Source organism: Arthrobotrys flagrans (genome assembly GCF_004000055.1).
Source record: "Arthrobotrys flagrans strain CBS H-5679 chromosome Unknown unitig_3, whole genome shotgun sequence".
NCBI classification, from domain to species: Eukaryota; Fungi; Ascomycota; class Orbiliomycetes; order Orbiliales; family Orbiliaceae; genus Arthrobotrys; species Arthrobotrys flagrans.
In genome coordinates, this window is record NW_027137547.1 from 2488375 (window position 1) to 2504403 (window position 16029).

General features: G+C 43.8%; 1 protein-coding gene across 1 annotated transcript; it reads right to left on the minus strand.

The window, feature by feature from the left end:
• Positions 1 to 12384: 12384 nt before the first annotated feature.
• Positions 12385 to 14749, minus strand: DFL_002105 (uncharacterized protein; the record flags this gene model as incomplete). Its single annotated transcript, XM_067630844.1, has 2 exons — positions 12385 to 14675; positions 14743 to 14749. The coding sequence occupies 2 exons, from the start codon at positions 14747 to 14749 to the stop codon at positions 12385 to 12387; spliced, it is 2298 nt and encodes a 765-aa protein (XP_067493446.1).
• Between the last annotated feature and the right edge of the window lie 1280 nt (positions 14750 to 16029).

Sequence of the window (16029 nt, forward strand, 5' to 3'; positions counted from 1 at the left end):
AAAGAAACAGTGGCCTGGTTTGTGGGCCAGCTGATATCATGATACCACCTCTGAGACAACTTTTCGGGTGATTCCAGCGTTAGTATCGTAAAAAAAAAAAAAAAAAAAAAAAGCCAATAGCGAAGCGCGAGACCCGTCAGAGTATATTAGGATGGCTGAAAATACGAAAGGTGGCCAATAATATCCACTATAAGCTCCAAATATTGACCTCCATTGAAAGGGTGATGTCAAGAATAAAGCCCACTCACCACAATCCTTGCTCCCTATTTTCCTCCTCCCATTCTTCTACGACTCCACTAATCTCCTTCCTAATTTTTCCTATGAAAATTCTTTTGCTGATCTGCTTCCAAATATGTATGTACCCACTACCCTCGTGATTTTTTTTTTTTTTTTTATCATTCTCCCTTGTGTCAAGCAGATGCCACCAGTGCACGGTGTGATTGCGGTTCAAACTCGTATTTGAGGCAAAATGACTGGTTTTGCTTCTGTTAGTGTTTTACCCCACCTCCACCCTCCGACTCCATGCGTCGCCTGCTTGGAGCTTGTCTTTCACACGGACCACCAAAGTTTTACCACCCACCTTGCAACCCCGCTAGAAATCTTAGTTTCCCACCAATCCTCTGTAGGAACCAGAGGAATCCAAAAGGCTGGTGTTTCAACAAATTTAGCGGAGCTTCTTGCGCCGGATAACTCCTCCAATCACTTATCTTATGCCTATGTTACTTTCCGTTTCTTTTGTCTTTCCATTTGGTTGTCGTTCGAGTATGTTACCTATACAGTTCCTGTCCCAATAAGCCGTATCCGTTGTACATACCTACTTGTCCCCGCTTTCAGCTGGTGAAAGAGCGGCACGGATACCCTTGCAACTAACGAGGTATCTGTGCCGTCCTTGCATCGTGTCCCTCACTATTTTTTATTAATTTACTTCTGCTACAGGATTGTGGTGCAGATACCCTGGTTCATATCAAATTTCAGCAATCCGTTTATATCTCAAACGTGACTGGGATTACATTCTTTTAGTTTTTCATGCAGATGCATTTCTTTTCTCGAGGCCAGTGTTTCTTGGGTCTAACTTTGGCCTTGAGGATTTCTATTGTCTGCTTACAGCCGTTGATTGTGTGCGCGTAATGCTAATATGAGGGCTGCGCAGGAGACAAGCTAATAGCAAAATATTTGCAAATTTAGTTCTCACCCAACGAAGCCCCCCTAGCGCCCCACGGGCCCACTCGAACTTCGTTTATCATGCAAGATAATTCCATAGTTCACGCGGCAGTGCTCTTTCTAAATATGTGTGTTAGAAAGCCACAGACGAGCACAAATCTCGTTACTCTGGGGAGCCAGAAAACTTTAAGGATCCACATCCCCGCATAGAAAATAACGCTACGGCAATAGAAGGGATTTACTGCTCAAATTTGAAATACGATACAAAGTACCGCCAGACTTGCAGACTACTAAGTGTCAATGTATTGCCCCTCCACCCCATGCGCTGATCTACTGATACTCACCATCAATTGATTTAATTTTCAAAAGAACTTCCAAAAATTTTTTTCAATTGCAACACTACTAGAGTTGGGAGGCAAGAGAAAATTTTCTATCAAAACATTTCCCTAAAGAAGGTGAGCTCTAAGTTGGTGCAACTACCCCTAAACTTCGAAGCATCGAGGCCTGCCGATCGTATCGCATTGATAATGAGAAAATCACAAGGGCAGTATTTAATAATTCCTTGTCCTGGCCCACATTAACCCCAAAAGTCGGGAAACAGTACCGTGCGAAGATTTCCAAGTTCGTAAAGCTTGTTTGAAGGCATTTTCCGAGATAGTCACAATTCTTTGTCCCTTGCCCACATCCCACTACTTCAAGTGTTCTCTTCTCGCACACGTCACTTGTAAACCCGAGCGGGGTATGCATGAGATGACTGATCGGAAAGCAAGGGTGGGGCCTTCCTGTATACTACGCAGTAAACCTGTCTACGCCTTCTGGTCCGCCCTACGTTCCATCAAACCTTGCCTTCTACCTATGCACATACTGTGTACATCTCCTTCTGTCGCAATTTCATGCGCAATAGACCTACCAATATTGCATACATGTAGTAATGTTGGCTCGTTATCGATAGTACGATAACGATATGCAAGCTAAGTTGTCCTGATCATAATACGATCCAAATCTACCGATATCATGGCATACTATTCCATATATGCACACTACAACTATCAGAACAGGCATATATACTAGCCGGTTAGTAGGGTAAGCCCAAGTTCATCTAGACATTGAGCAAAACTGTGTTCCTTGTTCTCGTCTCGTCATTTAGCTAATGGCTCCTGGTTTTTCTGAGGACTTTCAGCTCTATATCAAGCTAAATATCATAGCTTAGTACATATCTTAAACATTACTTCCAAATATGTGGCTAGATTTTGTATATTACCTTATAATCAATTAGAATCCCAAGACTTGTTTTTTCTTGTCGGGCCCTAGTTGTCGCGAGGACCATTCATAGTAACTTCTTGGATACAATTCATTATTGAAGACCAATTATGATTACATTGAAAAATATGTTACATACTTGTATGTGTTCACAGTGAAACCTCATCGAACTGGACTATCGGCTATTGCTTGCCCGGAACCACCCGCTCCTTGGGTATGGATTGGGATTTGATACGAACCCGATCGTTTCATTTTGCTACTGTAGCTAGAAGCTCCATGTTAAGCCTACAAATGTGCTTTGCGTGTATCCGGCAAACAAGTTCTCAAGGCATGTTACAATTTAGCTTGCATTATGAAATTCATTTCGCGAATTCGATAAATTAGTACAAAAGAAATTTCCGCTTATCTGGCACGAGAGGAGAGCTATCTGAGCAGCTTTCAACCCCGTATCGAATCTAGAATAGACTTCGGCGTGAGGTATATATACAGGCGAGAATCGGTATATTCCATTTTGATCGCTACAAAAAAAAGCGTACCACTCATCAGTCCGCATTATACTATACAGACTTGTAAAACATTAGGTCGCTAAAGCAATAATTGCGCCGTATGCAACAGAATTTCTATATTCGGTTCAGTAACGAGTAGTACGGGATTAAGATATTAATCCAGCCCGTGAAACCGTGGGTGGGCAGATAGCCTCGGTGCTATTAAAACTGTCTCGAATTTCTGGGTTGGGACAAAAACTATAGTACTGGCATTGAACTAGCATAAAACGTATTCTTGAAGATTCAAAGTATCCCAGTGTATCTAGGTATTCCAGAAGCTCTAGGTGCCTCGCAAACCGAAAGGTTAGAGAGAGGCACAGAACTTAAGTTGAAAGATACCTAGCAGATGTTTTAAGAGCCTAGATTTTGCCTCCAATTTTATCAGGAGCAACCCGAAGCTTGTATTTCTCATTATTGGTGATATATCGCCAATGTGTATATCGGCAATACTATTTGCATGACATCAAAGTTTGGGATATGAATATCGAATATCTACTAGGCGATCATGCGGTGTATTGCATATACTGATATTAGAGAATGATTCATAACAGAGAACTATTCGTACCAGAGAATCCTCAGACCCATTTGAGGGATGTATCGGTGAATATGTAGATTTGAGTCTAGTTTAGAGGGTTGCACGGTTTGGACTATGAGAAAAAGTACATAATTTTGAACTGGTATGGGGTTATCAAACCAAAGAGTGTTTTAACTGAAGTAGCATTCGTTTAAATATAAAGCATAAACCAAAATTATATAACTAAGGTACCTCTAAGATGCTTATAGATCTACGTGCTGGACACAGGACCAAGCCATCAACCGCCAGGTATACTTTGTTTCAGATAGAAGAGCCTATATAAAGTCTCGAGATCTCAGGAAATTGTCTCCCAAAGTCATGGCCTTGCAAGAGCAACCCAGCTTGATATCATGACCGATGATTGACTAGCCAGTTAGGTAGCAATGTCTCTAGCCTTGTTGATATTGATATATTCGAATACAAATATCTCATACTCACGACTATAGAGTAATATGGGCTGACTTAAGCGTTACGAAAGGTTTGCTAGTATAGTCTCATCACCATAATTTTAAATATAGGCACCAATATAGTTTCACCGAAGCTAGGCACATATGTACATGCATATAATTATCTATCAATCCTGCTGGATTAGAGGCTACAATCCTGCGAGCGATCCACCACGTCCACACAACGCAGCGAATTGTTGTGTTTTGATACACAAGCCACAATGAACCGCCACATCACCCAGCTGCTCCTCCTTAATGACATTTCTTGAGTTCTCGAAAATTAGATCGTTGTGATTGCTAGTCTGGCTCCGAGTATCGAGGCACGGAATTATATTACTCAGCTGGACTGCTCAATTTCTTTTGATCTCTCGGTCTTACTATATAAAAAGTAATCATGTCAACAACATTTAAATGCTGGAATATATGTCAACCCTTCTAACACCAGATAGTATTATGATAGTAAAATACACGTATCGGTCAATTTAATTGCGTAATATTTACATTAAAGCGGTATCCAATGCAATGGGGGCATACCCCCGATCGTACATACCCAAGCGCTTATAACTATTCAAGCTAGGGTTACAATTGCTATATTTAACTGTTCGGCGCTTCGGAAATTTCGAAATGGACAGTTCTATTCGAATTCCACATTTATTTCAAAGTAAGCGCTGAAAAATGATGGCGGTGTGAGATTGGCCGTCAGGTCTGTCTTCAATTCACTCTATAGGCCGTGACTGTGTGCAATTTAGCTATAGCTCACCCCGGGGATCATTCACTTCTATCCGGCTATAGTTGACAACCTGCTTAAATCTGAGGCCATAAACAGTTGGGTGTTGGAAGCTGGCCTCGAGGCTAGCTTGGATACACATATGCATGTTTGGCCTGTCAATCGATCAATTTCATATGCTGGGTGTTATTATTGTCTTGCAACTGCTGATCGAATCTAGTATGTACACCCCTAGACCTGGAAGTGTATCCAACGATAATTTTCATGTAATCTATTGCTATCGATATATCATTATCACAAGATGTATATTGCATGCTTAAATTTTAATAAAGATATCGGGTGCGGCAACGGCGATGTTCCTGTATCGACATCCCTGCAGAGTAAAGCTTACGCTAACACACCAAGATTACCCTCTTCGGATACCATTTCAACTTAGTGATCCTTGGGGTGTTACAATATAACATCGCACTATAACTCTAGTTAGTGTCAATGTCCAAATCCACGGTCGTAAAGATATGCCTAATCTGAGAAACGTGGTCAGACCGAAAAGTCAGTTTACCGGTACCCCGTGTACTAATGGTATCATCCGCTAATGCACTCGCAGATCTATTTAGCTAAACTCTGGTTTTCGAGACGAGGTAGCTAGCCTGCGAGATCCCGTCGGACTAAAGCTAGAATTTATAGGTTTCTGTCTACCCCGCTTTGTCAGTATGGTCTGGAATTTGAGCAATTAGTTGGGATGGCTGATCTCTGCAAGTACGGCATAAGAAGGCATTTTCCGCCAAAAGTTAATCAGAAGATACATTTCTGCCACCAGTGGACCGGATGAGTTTGATTTCAAGTTCGTACGGCAGCTATAATGTGTACAAATGTCTCTATTGTACCTCATGTAGCCATCAAGTGCTGCTCAAGGAAGTAGTTAGTTGCGAGGCTTGCGAGCCTAGTAGGCTGGAAATACATCGGTCTTGATTGTGGGATTGATTAACGCCATGCTTATGGTGTATAGTCCAAACTAAGGATAGCGTAATTATAAATGTAGCAAAAGCGGTGTCTTAATCCAGGGACGACGATGGTAAGGCCTCTGTTAAACTTTTGCGCAATAGTCACGATTTAGTTAAATCCAGTACAGCGCCTTCTAATGGATCTTACATACACAGTAATAGAATAGTTACCACGGTTGGATTCAATCCGGCTCGCAAATACGTACTCCCGCAATCCATACTCTTTGTTGACCACAATATACAGTACATCCTCCCGCCTCTCTTATGAGCCTCGCTTGCTACGTGGCCCAGGTCCAACCGGAAGGATCTCCCTAAATTTGCTCCCTTGGGTGCCAGTGGGTCCACAGTCGAACTTTAAAAGGCATATCTACACCTCCATCGCACGAATAATCAAATTAATCGGAAAATCATGTAAATCTTCATCGCTGGGGCAGTATTATTGAATCGGTAGGTGTAAATGTGCCCAGCGGAAGGTTAGTGGGGTCAAAATAACTTCCTATTCCGGATTCATCGTTAGTCTATTATTTCGCCACTAATCCCTGTTTCGCACCAAACTGATCATCTCTGAAGCAACCCTAGAAGCTTTAAGGGCTAGACAATTATTGAGGCAACAATGGAGGTGACCAGAACTAGCTAATGGTGCAGGGTTCTTTCCGATCATGAGAAAGGGCAGTCTGCTTGCTAGCTAATAAGATTGTCAATTATTTTGATACACATACCCACATTTTCACACAGGATTTGTTAGTTTCTTGCTGCAGGATTATAGCCCAACGATTTCCACTTTTCTAAACGAAACCTGTGTTTAAAAGCGGCTGGACGAGCCGCTAGTTGCACCGAGATTCGTATTCAAATCCAAACTGCTGCACAAAAGCGATCCTCACCGCTAAACTAAAATAGAAGAGGACCTTTTCCACCAATGCAAACCATATTCGCCAATATTCTCATCAGTTAGTCAAGCTGTACCGAAAATAAGCGTGGACCAAGACTTCTGCTTCCGTGTGTGGTAAAAAGGCATAATCGAAATGTATTTTTTGTGCTTTTCTGTGCCGCTTTGCATCGTGCTGTATTTTGTGGTGGACACGAAAAGTTGAAGGTCTCCACTTTGCAGAACAGTGCATGCAGGAGGAGGTAGCATTCTCCACAGGCAATATAAACATGCGGTTCAGATCGAAATCCAGCCTCATAAGGTATCATTTCATGCTCTGACCCGTTGCCAAGGCTATGGTAATGAATTCGTGTCTTATCATCCAGCTTCTCTGAGCCTCTTCCTCCGCTGCAACTAACAGTACTATCGGTCGCTCATAGCTCTGCAGCCTCAAGATTAATTGATCATGAAATTGGCTGAACAAAGATCTAATTACTTTTTCTATAGCGCACTAAAAGTTCCCAAATTCAGCAGCTTGAACTACCCCGCACATCCTGGTCCAAATACGGGTTCGAACGTTCCCATTTGTTGCATTCAGGCCCAAGCACCGGCAGGGGCGGCCCCGAGTACCAGAGACCAGGACCCATCGTTTTGACCCTGGCACACACCGGTCTAGTGGCTGCTGGTTAAAGTTTTCGCTTGTCCTTGGCGTATTTGATACTGTACACTAAAATAATTTCCTTTTCTTGGACTAAAAGGTCATTTCGGGCTTGAGGCTTACTGTGGTAAAGAATCTCGACCAACTCTCGAATATAAAGTACGCTCTTAGCTGGCGCCGGGATCGACGCCTAGGGAAATTTCTATTCACCCTGCATTAAGCATAATTAGGATCCGGTAGCCAAAAGGATGCGATAATTGCAACAATGCAGTCGATATCTAAGTAGACTCTGTATACATGGACCCCCACCGGGGCCAACATTAGCATTATCATAGAAGTGGTCCAAATCTCGTTTGCCGGCCATAGTCCACATCTACTTTTCAGCGGCCATGTTGGTCGCAGCAGTGATTCTTCGTCCAACTAGCCCTCCACAAATGTACAGCTTGCGTAGATCAAGCCATAGAAACCCGGTAGACTAAATTATACGATTCCAGAGCGCGATTCTGGAGCCGAAGATCGCGGGAAATATGCATGGTTCGTAGATTCGAGCTAAGCTAGAAGCTACAAGATGTTTAAGGATAGATCTCCGTGGTTTGCGCATGCAGTATATATGCGCGTACCCCTTGATATTTACACCGATATATACGGGAGTATTAATGGACCTTAAAGCTTCGAGTTCATGTGTATAATCTAGATACCTACATAATACGTATTTAAATGTTGGCTTCAATTACGCTCTCTATGTGGATAGTACGTGAACCTAACTGATTCTATGTATACATAAGGTGGCTAGTCAATTCCGCGTTTCATTAACCCAGGAGAGAAAATACTAAGTGCCGAATAACCCGCGCAAGAAGAACCCTATAACAGTCCTCTATAATCTATAGCGTCTCCTAAAACCCAGCCCTACCCCTATCAACCCAGACAAAGGCCGATCCCACGTAACAGTCAAACTCCGAGTCGAATGTATTCAAATCCTAAATACAGACGTACTATAACAGAAGTTACAAAAAAATACCCTTGCTGCTGATTTGGTTGTTCTCGGCCGATGAATAGATCCTATCAGAATCCTTAAGATACTCAGCGGCCTAATAGCCAATATTGGTCCATAGGTTTCAAAATCCTAGTTTACGAATAGTTTCTGAGTACCGGTCTCGTACTAGACATCACAAAGGGAGGGCTGAGTACTAGATTACCTATTCTCGGGGCTATAGATTACCATGTCAAGTAAAACAAAAATCAAAGTAGTTGCTTCTATATGCTGCTTCTTCGAAGGAGCATTTGGTTTACAAGATAACTCTAAATTGTAAACCATGGTCGATATAAATAATGCTCCCGAAATGCGATATCGTGCTACGCCTAGGTATTATAGTAACAGGCCTTCCTATGGAGGGCTTTTCAAAGCTTCCACTCGTAACAAAACAACTTGCGGTGTCGACGTTGAGGATGCACAAACATATGTGCAGCAACCTCCTTCGCCATAGGAAAACTTTGCAAGAAAGAATTTTAGCAGTAGACACGACCACTATTCATGAGACACTATCTCATATCACAAACCCACGAACATCGGTGTTCACGCCACCCCAATTACGATTGCCCTGCATCGGCCGTCATGGAAAACCAAACCCTTACCGACATCTTTGCCGAGCAGAAGATGAAATCGCGAATATCTTCGTTGCCAGAGGATGTGCTTATCAGAATAATGGGACTCCTCGAGATGCATGACCTCGGTTCTTTGGCTTCAACTAGCAGATCAATCCGCAAAATCTTCAAATTGAACCTGGAGCGAGTCGTTATCCCTTCCCTCGAACAAAGTCTTTCCAAACACAGAGCTCTTAAGATGGCTTCCATTCCCTGATATTTCTGTTCGTTCTGAAGCGAATTCCAAAGTCGTCCTCGGTCATAACTCGATTCCGGTTGAGCAAAAGGAACCAGGGACGTACCCCAATGTTCCGACGAAATTCAACCCTACAGCCCGGCATTTGATATACCTTCGGCATGCAAACCGTGTACGGAGGGTTTTCGATGGGATATCATTCTTTAGCGAGTGGCTCTACAGAGTAGAGAAGCATGACGAAGTACCGCAATTCCAAGGTCTGTAACGAAACATTCAGAGTGGTCCTTTTCCTCGCCCAAAACGAGGTTTACAATGTCCAGAGATACCTTAGACATTGCACTGTCGAAGAGCGTATCGCCGCAAAATGCGATCCACAGGCTTTCGATAAAGTCGAATTGCCGTTGCCGGAAAACTGGTGGATTAGAGGCGGGGTTTTAGCGACTCATCGGGGAAGCTCAAAGAGATCGAAGTTGAGTCTTCACATGGGAAGGAACGTTCGGAAAAATACCTGGACTATATGGTTTCCACCGGCAGAGACGACTCCTTTCAGCATCGCAGGATGTGGCTAGCCAAGTACTTAACCAAAGAGGCCAATATGACACCCGTGCGAATGATTGAAGAATTCGAGAAAGAGACCAAGAGGTTTTGGCATAGCAAAGGCATTGTTACAGGGCCCGTCTTCACTCAAATCACACCTCAGCTGGTGGCACGACTCCATGGTGATGGGCGCCTGGCAATCCAAAGATCGCGGCATCCGAGGGTTCGAGCATATGCGAGATATCTCTATTTCCTGTTATCAGAAGGCTGCTAAGGTAGTTGATATGCTAAATATCAAAGACTAATGCAATTGCAACCAAGTTCTAGAATCTCCCATCCCTCTTCACTCACCGGTATTATGATACTGCATTAAATGTGAACCCCAACATGTAAATTACATGGTACATCATAGTTTTGGGCCTAGATTTAACGATCCACAAGCCGAAGAAAGGGGTTAAGGCCCAAATATCGATCAGATACTACGAATTTCGTGCCTCCTTTTCTTAACAGCTGCGACAGTGCTTATGTACATGTATTCAAGTCCTCGTGCTTGGTGTGTCAACGATTGTTTGAAGGAATTTAGTGCGAAAAGGTGTTTTTAAATCTCAAGGAAAGTCTGTCGCTAGGGTTTACAGAGCCCAGCGGTGACCGAGAAGAGTTGTCGAAGTCACGATCGTGCTTATCTCGAAACCCTCCTAAATTTCGTGGACTTTCGGGGTATGAACACCTACCTCACTTGTTCCTGGATCCACGATCAGCCTCCATGTAGCCTATCGACAATGCGCCATTGTTTTGTCCCACTGCGGTATACTTACAAGATAGCCCTCGATATTCGTACATCGTGAATAATGTTAGCCCACTTTCAGTTTCCAGCTCCGAATATTTACCTACACTCAGTTGGTGCAAGGATAAGTACTCCCATACCAAACCCTGGTTTATTGATCACATTAACAAGGACGACCAAAGTAGCCGTTGATCCAAAATTTAGAGCTGCCCGATCCCTGTACAATCGCCAGATCATCATTAAAACATATGATCCCAGTTGAGTAGCGCTGACATACCACCTTCTCCCTAATGCTTCCCTTAAGGCAAAATGGGATTCGGAGAAAGGTTTTTTTTTTTTCTGAGGGAGGACTTGCACACCCATGTGCGGAGCTTCACAGGCTTATTGTAAACTTTTGAAAGGTGGTGATATTGATAATTTGGAAATGGAAGTGGAAGTAGATCAAGCCATGAATGATAGAAGCGGCAACCATATTAAGTTAACTATTTCGAAATTTATATTAGCTTGCATACTCATATCTGCCACGCATCGATATCAATGCAATAATAGTGCTATATCAGTCGAAAAGAATTGATTGCTGGCCCTGAAAGGTCTCACCCTTGAAGGGCTCTCATCATGACCCTGAAGGACCCTCATTATCATAGTATTTTTTGACACATGTGAAATAAAGTAGTTAGACTTGCCGCTTAATTAAGTCTTCATATTAAATGCCTAAACTTTCCCTAAATATTCGTCCATAGATCTGTAGAGCTATCGGGAAATATTTATTTGCTTTGTGTCGATGTCAATATAGGTCTACTGTATTATATGTTAAGGTGAGGCCTTGTTTCGGGCTAACGTTACGAAATATTCACAGCCTGCAGCCCTATATAAGCTAGCAACTCTTTAATAATATAATGGGAAATTAGTGGTAAAAAAGTGAGCTCGTGATGGACCTTTGAAAAAAAACATCAGGTGTGCTTCTTTGTTGGTGACGAAATACTAGTGCACTCCATGTACTCTGTATATTATTCAATCAATTCACGTTTGGCGAGAAAATAACTCTTCATGGTTCATCCGACCCTACCCGGGAGGAGTTAGGAGAATTCGAACCGAGTTATTGGATGCGGATCCGAGAACTAGTGGAGTCGGCTTTGGACTCTTGGTGGACCAATTAATTCTTTTCCCCACCCATCCAACTCGCGCCCATTCAAGAAAATCAATTTTTTGTACACAGCCATTCGGTGCTGGAATCGAACGCCATGTGGTCCAGAGTTATGACCCAGCGTTTTTTTTTTTTTTTTTTTGGGGTTTTTTTATTTTATTTTATTTTTTTTTGTTTTTTTTAAAAAAAAAAAAAAAAAAATTTCCTCGCTTCTCCTGTTGGACGTGCATATTCAACCGTGCGAGAAGTCGGTCCAAAGCATGGCAAATACCGACCAATTCACCAAGTAACGAGCCTTCTTCGTACTGTACCCACAAGTTAGCGAAGCCGTTACGGCTGAAAGCGATGTTCATGCATCGATATCTCGAGGCGAGATCCCTCGACAGCATTTAGTCGAAAAAGGCAAGTCCCGGAAATCTTGGCCTTAGATTAGCTTATGCCCCACTACCGGCAGCTACGAAATATGAGAAAAGATGTTCCATGCGTGTAGATTAGAATTATAATTCGACATCGCTAATTCCGACCAAAGCTATAATTACAGAGTGATTTCAAACGCCCATGATTTTTGTACGAACAAAACACGATGCCAAAAGGAAAAACTGAACAGCAAGTCCGAAGCCGAAGAACTAACGCACGGACGTTCATGAGGTCGTGAACCAAGGATGACCAAGCTGATAGAGACATTACCCAAAACAACAAGAATTAACTAAGGAAATGATCCCATCCCAACCGTAAACCAAATGCAAAAAACCGGTGTCCAAACTAAACCAGAAAGCAATGATGAAGAGCCGAAAAAGAAAATATGTAAAAAAAAAAGGGAGCTCGCGAGAATAGAAACGAAATTCTTAATAGACAGTGTACTGAGGATACATTAAAGGATTTGGCATCCTCTGTCGATCTTCCGTAGGCCCAGAAGTGACGAGATTTAATTTGTAGTGATGCTCCTCTGGAAAAGTCGTGGCGATTTGATCATTGAGGGTGTATGCGTATTCAGGATGGATAATAGTGGGAGAGGCAGTAGTGACTGGAATCTCATATGGCATAGGGCCACCGATTCCAGGTGCAATTTGAAGAGGTCCTCCAGTGGGGTAGGAGGTGGTCATTGGGGGCCATGGAGAGGATGAAACGCTTGAGTTGCTAGAACCAGAGTCTGAAGAACTTGGCTCCATATGGGGAATGCTCGAGGGGTTTTGACGATATGCAAGGATAAGCTTCGTCCTCCTTAGAAGTCTCTTGGTGGGCCTGATACGGCTTCCAGAGAATGGGAGACGGTCACTTCTCAAGAGATCGAGCATCATCGCGGAGATTCTGGCAAGATCCTCGTGTCTAGCGGGGTTTGTAGACGCTTCTGTGTGGTCACCGCCATAGAAGCTAACAAGATGCTGCAAGACGCGAGCGGAGACATCCAAAGTGAGGACAATGAGCTCTGTGGGGAGTTCCGTGTTGTTATTAAGCTGTGGAATCTCCTGGCCAGTGAAGTGAGGAGCAAGAAGAGGCTGTTGTAGGATGAGCTTGAGTAGTTCAAGGAGTTCCTCTGCATTTCTCTCATCAATAAACTGCTTCTGTCCGTCCTGTTCTCCAGAGTGAGGAAAGAAGATGGCAAACTCGAAAATCGAAAACATAAGGTCAGACTCTGCTCTCGACATTGAGTTTTGCGAAGCACTGTATGAGGCCTTGCAAACATTATTAATGGCTGCACGAGATTGTGCAGTGAATGATTCCATGAGCATTCTCTTGTCAGATGGTTGTGGGGCATTAGGACTTGTCCATCCGTAATGGGAAGGCGTCGATGGGAAAAATCTTTCGTGTTGGTCATAGATAACCAGGAGACGAGATGCAGTCAAGGTTGTGACACTGAGAGAGAGAAGGCTGCGGAGGGACTTGGCCTGGGCATTCAAGGTGGAGACATTGTCAGAAGCGAGATCCAACTCAACCAACTTGGAGTCAGTCTCGTTAGAAATGACCAATGTGGTGAAAGACTTAGTCTCTTCCAGATCGATCAATGATGAATCAATCTGGAGTAGCATCCACAGTCGCAGAGCGGAAGTAATCCACTGCATGTTGATAATGAGCTCGGTCTCAACTTCGCCTTCGCATACACCATTGATCTGGCTGGTGCATGGGCCCTCGCCGTCAGTAATACCCTCCCAGAGAATTCGAACCACGCGGGAAGCAATGGTGAAGTAGCAGATAGCTTGCTTTGGACGATTCTGGCGGAGTTCATGCCAGCCGAGCAGGATAAGGGTTTGTGCGGTGGACATGTTTGCAGTTGAGTAGGAGATATTCTGGAGGGAGGCAATAGCCCAGTAGTAGAACTTCTCGGCTTCCTCGTGGCTTCCCTTGCTGATGCTAAATCCGAATGCATCTGACAGGATTATCGACAACAGCGCGGGGTCGTATTCATTGTTTCTGATGCTTCGAAGAAAGAGTGTTTTCGAAATAATGCAGGATAGTGGATGTGCCGACAGCCAAACATCAATCATCTGAAGGGTTGTGTGGGTTTCGTTCTGGGCAAGAGGGTCTTCAACAGGCATACGTGGTGCTGGTTCAAACATCCTCGAAGTACGATCCATGAGCATGCTCTTGGAGATAAGTCTGGACTTGTTCCTGCCCAAAGGTTCGCATCCCAAGTTGCTGACATTGTTACAGACAGTCTCGATGATTTCATAATTTATTGTCTCCAAGATCTTCTCGTTGTCGATGTTTGGAAGCCCGAGGCTGGCAGTCGATGCATTTTCAGACCCATGAATAAAGATCTCCTGGCCAGCATGGTCCATCTGCCCGGTGGGGCGAGGGCTACCGTTCTTGACTGCATAAGACGATCTCTTGCCAAAGATCTCTTCGAAAGTCGACCTGAGTTCTACTGATAGATTGTCCTGGGTCTGGGCTAAGTAGTCAAATGTCCCTGGTGGAATGTTCAATCCGGCATGCATATTCTTTCCACCTTTGATCTTTTCGATTCTTCCGCCTCTTGGTGCTCCATTCTTTGGTCTTCCTTTCGAGGCCTCAGCTTCGTAAACACAATCGATGTTGCGTTCACGGCAAGCAGAGCAGATGTTTTGGCCAGAGCACCTGATCTTCCTAAGTCGACAGAAGTGGCAACTCCTCCTCATGTTCACGTTGGAATGTGCAACGGCTGTTATACCCAGGTTAGCTTTATGTGCTTTTTCAATGTCTGGAACATCTCAACCCAATCTACTTACGCTTCATTTTTGGATATTAAGGAAAGAATTAAAGAAAGGAATGAACTTAAGGAAAGAAACAGTTTAGATATCTAATGATGTAGTATCTTGAGTTCGAGGAGCCTGCGGAATCGAAAGGTGAGTTGTTGGGGTTCTGGATGGGCCGTTATATACGTCTCGATACGGCCCCGCAGAGGTACGAGTATTTAATGGTCTGCTTAAGAAAGTGCGTCCGGATTCATAAGAACGCCAGATGGGGCCAGGCAAGGGTGCCTCTTGCGACAGAGAAACTGATTCAACCAGCAAAAGCTGTGCAGATGCATATGGAGTGCGCTACTGTGTATGCACAAATCCCCCCGAGTGATACCCTCTAGAAGACCCTGTTTTCTGTGCATATTACTGCTGAGGTACATTCACTCAGGGTAGATCACTGGGGTCTTTCGATCTTGCTTTTTCTTCCCACAACCATTTTCTTTTTTCTTGATCGGCTAGTTTCTTTTTTGGCACGGTGCATGGGTATTCAGGGCTATATTTTCTTATTTGAACACTGTACCCACGAGCATAAGACTTTTCGCGACAGCCCTCTAAATGGAGGTTCCATAATTTGCTTGAAGATGCTAGCCCTACCGAAAACGGCTCAGCTAATGCTTTTACCAGGATAGTCTAGCCATGTTCTGGGAACTAACTATGCATACAGTGCACTGCACCGAACAGAGCCGGTTGCCGAAATACACCATAGGGGCAGCGCTAGGATCTCAAACTTCGGGCGCATATTTCCCGGGCTTGCAGCCACGACCATCCGTTACCCGAACCACATCCCCCGGCAGTACTCGAGCTGAAGATCCTGTCTCGATAACGACATTCCGGCGAGAGATTTCCCCAATTTCCTTTGTAAATTTTTTAATATTTCCACTTTAGGATTAGCGGAAACCACGCACCTCGATTTATCTGGTGGACTACCTGCAGGCGATCGACCATTTCCATTTTTGGTCACCGCCAGTTTCTTGTGCTCGCTGTGTGAGGTTGGAAGATTCGCCTTTCTGTTATCGGGCTCGCGCACGAAAAGGCTGCGCAGGAACTCCGAACTTGCAAATTCGCTGAGCCCTAGCTGCGTATGAACGGTTACCTGTACTTTGGTGACTCCAAGGCTTCGCTAAATTCGTTTGCGTCACAGTTGTCTGGCTCAGCTTAAATTTCTCTGAACTTGTTCCTGAAAGGTTGACCGTACAGAAAGTATATTGTGCGCCTTCAATGGTAGCGACTTCAACGTCCCGCTTTACCCCTTGTTTTCTTTTTTGTTAGTTCGGA